This window comes from Myotis lucifugus, unplaced genomic scaffold (genome assembly GCF_000147115.1).
Source record: "Myotis lucifugus unplaced genomic scaffold, Myoluc2.0 scaffold_290, whole genome shotgun sequence".
In the NCBI taxonomy this organism is placed as follows: Eukaryota; Metazoa; Chordata; class Mammalia; order Chiroptera; family Vespertilionidae; genus Myotis; species Myotis lucifugus.
Genome location: NW_005871338.1, coordinates 178,641 through 184,135, shown reverse-complemented (window position 1 = coordinate 184,135; position 5,495 = coordinate 178,641). Strand labels below are relative to the sequence as shown.

Sequence of the window (5,495 nt, the reverse complement as noted above, 5' to 3'; positions counted from 1 at the left end):
CAATGTTAAACGCTGGCTTTCCCTTCTGACCACGCGCATCTGTGTAAATTCCACAGAATCGCAGCCGTCCGGTGCCTGGCCTCCCCTCAGGGGGACCTTTGAGAACTTTCGTTTCCTTCCCCACCGGTCACAGACTTGAGCCTTCGGCGATAGGATTGGGGCTGAGGGGTGGCTTGAGATAAGCAAATCAATAGCAGTGAGGAACGCCCCATTCTTTGTCTGCTTGTCTTTCTCTGCTTTCCAGATGGATCAGGTAATCGGCATGAGCAGGTAACTTAGTTGAGTTTTTTCACTGCTTCTCTGTTGTCTGTGTTCATTGTGTCGAGATAATAGTGACCAGAGAAAGAAGAAAATGAAAATAGGAAGCCGGGAAGGGCAGGAAGAGAGTCCGTAGGCCAGTAAACAAAAGTTGGCTGTAACGAGAGCCAGGATGTGGAAGCGTGACCAAGTGCTTCTGACTATCCCGGTGCAGGCCCTCCGCGTGTTCATTTTGCTTGGCTCATCTGCCTGTCTCACTGTTACCAGGCATGTTTAGGTCAGTCTTTGCGGGGGGGGGAGGGGCGGGGGCAGTTTCTTTGTTCCTAAGAAAAAGACACTATCAGATGGATCTCTGAGAATTGGAGTTAGAGATTGGAAAGCTAGATGGGACAATTCCTTTTTACATATGTGTGTATATATATATAATTTTTTTACATATATACGTGTGTGTGTGTGGTGTGTGTACATATATATATATTTACATATATATTTATATATATATTTAAATATATTAAAAAATATATATATATTTTAATCCTCACCCGACGATATTTTTCCATTGATTTTTAGAGTGGAAGAGGGAGGGAAAGAGAGAAATATTGATGTGAGAGCAACACATCGATTGGTTGCCTCCTGCACGTGCCCCGACCAGGACCGGGGGCCAGGGAGGAGCCTGCAACCGAGGTACATGCCCTTGACCTGAATCGAACCCAAGACCCTGCGGTGTCCAGGCCCTGAGAGAGCTGGGTCTGAGGCTCCCGTCCTCCACTGACCATGCCTTCACCTTGCAGCTATAGTGTTAAGCAGCGGGAGCTGGGAGCACCTGAGCACCAGTTCCTGCAGGTAGAGGATTATTCACCACTTCCCACCCCACACTCCTGATATGGGGCAGCTCCACTTGTGGGGAGATTTTTCTCCTTATATTCAGCTATTATCTTCTCCATTTCTCCCCCAGGGTGGTCACACCCTCCTCCGTATTCTCGGCTATCGGGCCTTGGTGCCTCAGGGACACTGGCCCTAGCATGGGCGCTGCCCTCCTCACCCCTCACCAGCCTGGAAGCCAGATATGGTTTACATATATACATACATATACATGTGTATGTGTGTGTATATATAAATGATATAAAATATACTTTAAAAAATTTAAAGTGTAAAGTCAATATCTACATGATATAAAAAAGCTGATCTCATTATCACCTAACAAACCTGTTTCCATTTGAGTATTTTCTTTGTCGTTATTCTGATGACTCCACATTATCTATATATATATAAAAGGCTAATATGCTAAGTGTCCCTCCTACCGTCTGACCGGTCGCTATGACACACACTGACCACCAGGGGGCAGATGCTCAACGCAGGAGCTGCCAAGCTGCAGTGACTTGGCAGAGACGGTTCTTGGGTGATGCACCCCGAAACCAGAGAGGAGGGAGCCCGATTCCTCACGGAGCCGTGCAGTTCCACCTTCAGCCGTGGGTTATGTTGTTGCTGGGGCACTGATGGCCCCGAATCTGGTTTACTGCACACTTGCATTTGTGTTCCACACCCTGTACAACAGCAACTTTGCAGAGCGCCCTCTCGCACTCTGGGACCCCTCGGGGGATGTCGGAGGGCCAGTTTCCGCCCGATTCCCGCAGGCCAAGCCGAGGGATCCCACCTACTGGAGGGACCCCACTCACTCCGCAGACACAGGGGAGGGACTGAGGGAGGTTGGCTCCAGGGCGTGTCCAGCCCTTCACGCCCAGTCCCGCCCCACCGGCCACCTTCTAATTAATTTCCTTTCAATGTGCAGGAATCCATGCACAGGGTCACTAGTATAGTTATAATCAGAGTATATACACAAAGTTTGGGTGGTCACTTCATTCACTATACAATTTCCCCCTCAGTTCTAGGCACTGTGTAAGTCGAAGACGAAAGCACACAGACATCTTGGGGCTACATAAGCCCTGGGGTGGTGGTGCCTCTTCTGTGGACAGTCACACACTCATTGTTAACAATGACACTGACTAGATCTGGCTGGACAAGTCAGCGCTGCCCTGGTCCCTACCCCGAGAGAAGGCAGGGGACTCCGCAGAGAAGGGGGCGGTGTGCTGTAGGGCCACGGCCGGCGCTCCCAGCCACATCAGGTTGCTGGGCAGTGTGCTCTTTAGAGAAGAAAGGAATACGATTTCGAACCATTTTGACCTTTTAAAGAAAAAAGAAAGCAATGCCCTTTTTACACACTTTTCAGAATTTCCCACGTTCCATATTAGCTGGTGACTGTTTTGGCTTCCTTTCATGGTAGTAAACACAATTTGTTTTGTTTAGCAATTTCCTTCCCCCTCAAATACCATCACTGATCAATTCTGCCTTTGCCTGAGTCATACATTCACGGGTCTCTTTCCTTCCACCTCTCTCCCCTCCGATCACTCCATGTATTGAGCCCCTGCTCTGCACTCAGGATTCCAGGAGGGTCTGGGAGGGGGCGGGGTTGAGGGAAAAGGAGGGCAGTGGGGGCTGGAATCCAGCATCCAGGTCTTCCTCCCACCCTCCCAGAGGGCTCACTCTCCAGGCAGGAATGCTGACATTTAAGGAGCACTGACTAGACCAGCCGTGGGCAAACTACGGTCCGGGATCCGGCCCGTTTGAAATGAATAAAACTAAAAAAAAAAAAAGACCGTACCCTTTTATGTAATGATGTTTACTTTGAATTTATATTAGTTCACACAAACACTCCATCCATGCTTTTGTTCCGGCCCTCCGGTCCAGTTTAAGAACCCATTGTGGCCCTCGAGTCAAAAAGTTTGCCCACCCCTGGACTAGACAGTTATTTGTCCATTTTGTAGATTTAGGGACATCGGGGCCTGGTCAAGTCACTAGAATCAGAGTCGCCGTGGCCTCTGAGGCCCTGGGGTGGCTGCGGCTGCCACCCGCCCGGCCTGAGCTTCGAGAACCAGGGAGACTGGCGGTCAGGGCTGCCGTTTTAAACACTGTTGTCGTGGGTGTCTCAAGTTCGGAGTGACGTGGCCCTCAGCCAGCCCCACTGGGGTTCGGTCCCCTTGCTGCAGCCTGGTGTGGGCGGGTGGAGTTTGGGTGGAGGAGGCAGTCAAGAGGAGGGTGGGTAGGAAGGGAAAGGGCTGGTTCACCCCAGGTGCGATCCAGCAGCCACCAGCTGGGGTGAGCTGCCGATCCTCCAAAGCCGCCCGGATCCTGCAGGCATCGTCTTCTTTTCCTCCCGCACAGCGAACAGCGGAGAGAGAGTCCTTAGTTGCCTTTGTTGCCGAGTTACAATCAATAGAACTGCTCGCCCTGAACGCAAAATGATGTTGACCTTTCAAATGAAATTGGGAACACCTGGGGTTTGTTTCCTACCAATTGGGCACAGAACAGTTTCTGATTTTTGTTGGGATGGAACGCGGCCTCGGGGCTGGAGTAATGGCTCTCACATGCATCAGAATCACCTGCTGGGCTTTACACACACACACACACACACACACACACACACACACACAACCCGGCGCTTCCGATTCAGCCGGTCTGGGGTGGGGGCCTGAGAAAGTTCATTGGTGACACGTTCCGGCGGATGCTGATGCCGCTGGCCCAAGACTGCACTTTGAGAACCACCGTCCAAGAGCATCTCTCAGATTTGCGCGTGTGTTCCTATCTTCACCCCCAGAACCAACACAGTAAGCGTGGTTTTAAAAAGGGATTTCTTTTCAGTGAAGTCAAGAGACTTCCGAATTGCCCCCTGGCCCTGCCCACACCCCTGGTCCCCGCTGAGCCCTTGCATTACCTGCCACCCAGCGTGGGGAGGAGATGAGACTGGGCTGAGTGGCTGCCCTGGTGTCCACAGGGCCCTGCCGCAGGCTCGGTAGCTCCTTTTCCCGCGTGGAATTTGACGAGCTAAGCGTTTTCCATGGTAAGTGCACAAAATGATTTCTTGTCCTTTTTTGAAAGAAAGAAAACTTCTCTCCTGAGTCATAACTATTATTAGATGCTGAATGCAAAAAAAAAAAAAAGACAGTTAATATTCTGTTCTTCTAAACGGTTTTCTCTGACTTTCTTTAGCTCTGGAAGACTTAGCGAGTTTGAAAAACGTAGCTGAAGACAATAAATGGGCTTTTAGTTTTGTTTTGAGTGAGTGTTCCTGAGACTTGGGACTCATGATGTCATTTTTAAAAAAATAATTCCTTATTGTTGAAAGTATTACATATGTTCCCTGTTTTTCCCCCATTGGCCCCCTCCACTCTGCCCCCACCCCATGATCTCATTTTGATAGAGAAAATAGAAGCTTCCTAAAGTCCCTGGCTCCTGTGTGAAGGAGGGAGACTGAACCAGGATGGAGGGAGCAGGCCCCAAGCTGGGAAGACGGGAGGGGCCGCAGTGTTCTCTTGCCCATCAGATCACCTGGGGGATATTTTTTGTGTGGTCATCTACAGTTTGCAAAGCACTTGCATGGGAGGTGGTGAGCCCTCTTTGGAGGGATTTAAATTCATGGAGGCATGTTTTCCAAATGTGTATAGCATTATGTGGGTGCTTTAAAAATATTCAGTGTTTGGGGGGCTTGCTTAGACCCACTATATCAGCATGTCTGGGCTCTCAGGCGGCTGGTCTGCCAACATCCCTGGGAGGACGTTCACTACACTGGCAGGGACCCTCCTGGCATGTTCATCACTGGTCCCCAGTGCATGCCACATCGTAGGCGCTCGATAAGCGTTTGCTGGGTCCCTGTGCGGACACTGGCCGACATAATTGCCCTGATCTCTCCTGCTGCCTCTTCCACTTCGTCTACGGCGTGGCCAGCCCAGGCTCCGTCCTGCTCTTTGAACACCACATATGCTCACCCTACCCAGCCTTTGCTCACACTGTGTCCTCAGCTTGGACCACTCCTCTGCTTTTTCTGCTACGAAAGGTTTGTGTTCTTGTCGCACACTGACAGTGTGGCGGGCTCTGTGCTCGGTGCCGGTAACCCTTCCTGCCAGCCGGTCAGGTGCTGCCCCTCAACAGGTCTTCCTCGCAGCCCTCCCCCCTGGGTCCCCACAAAGGAGAGAGGCCCCTTGGGCTTCTCTCAGCACCTAGATGCCCTTCTTGGTGCTCATCAGTGAAATATATTTGCAAGTGTCTTTCGCACCCGAAGGTGGTGCTTGTCTCGGGCCGTAACTTCTGCAGCGTAAGGTGCCCTCAAAGCTCCTGGAGCTCCCCGGGCCAGAAGGAAAGCCTTGCTCTCCTGCAATCCTCTGGGCTGTAAATTTCATCCCAAA

General features: G+C 50.9%; 1 protein-coding gene across 1 annotated transcript in view; it reads left to right on the top strand.

Annotated features, from left to right (window-relative positions):
- The first annotated feature begins 262 nt into the window (after positions 1-262).
- TCF7L1 (transcription factor 7 like 1) overlaps positions 263-5,495 on the top strand; it is a 120,117-nt gene continuing 114,884 nt past the window's right edge. Inside the window, exons 1-2 of the mRNA XM_023763526.1 lie at positions 263-270; positions 1,050-1,101. Of these exons, the coding sequence (XP_023619294.1) occupies positions 263-270; positions 1,050-1,101 (60 nt within the window). The remainder of the gene's footprint in view (positions 271-1,049; positions 1,102-5,495) is intronic.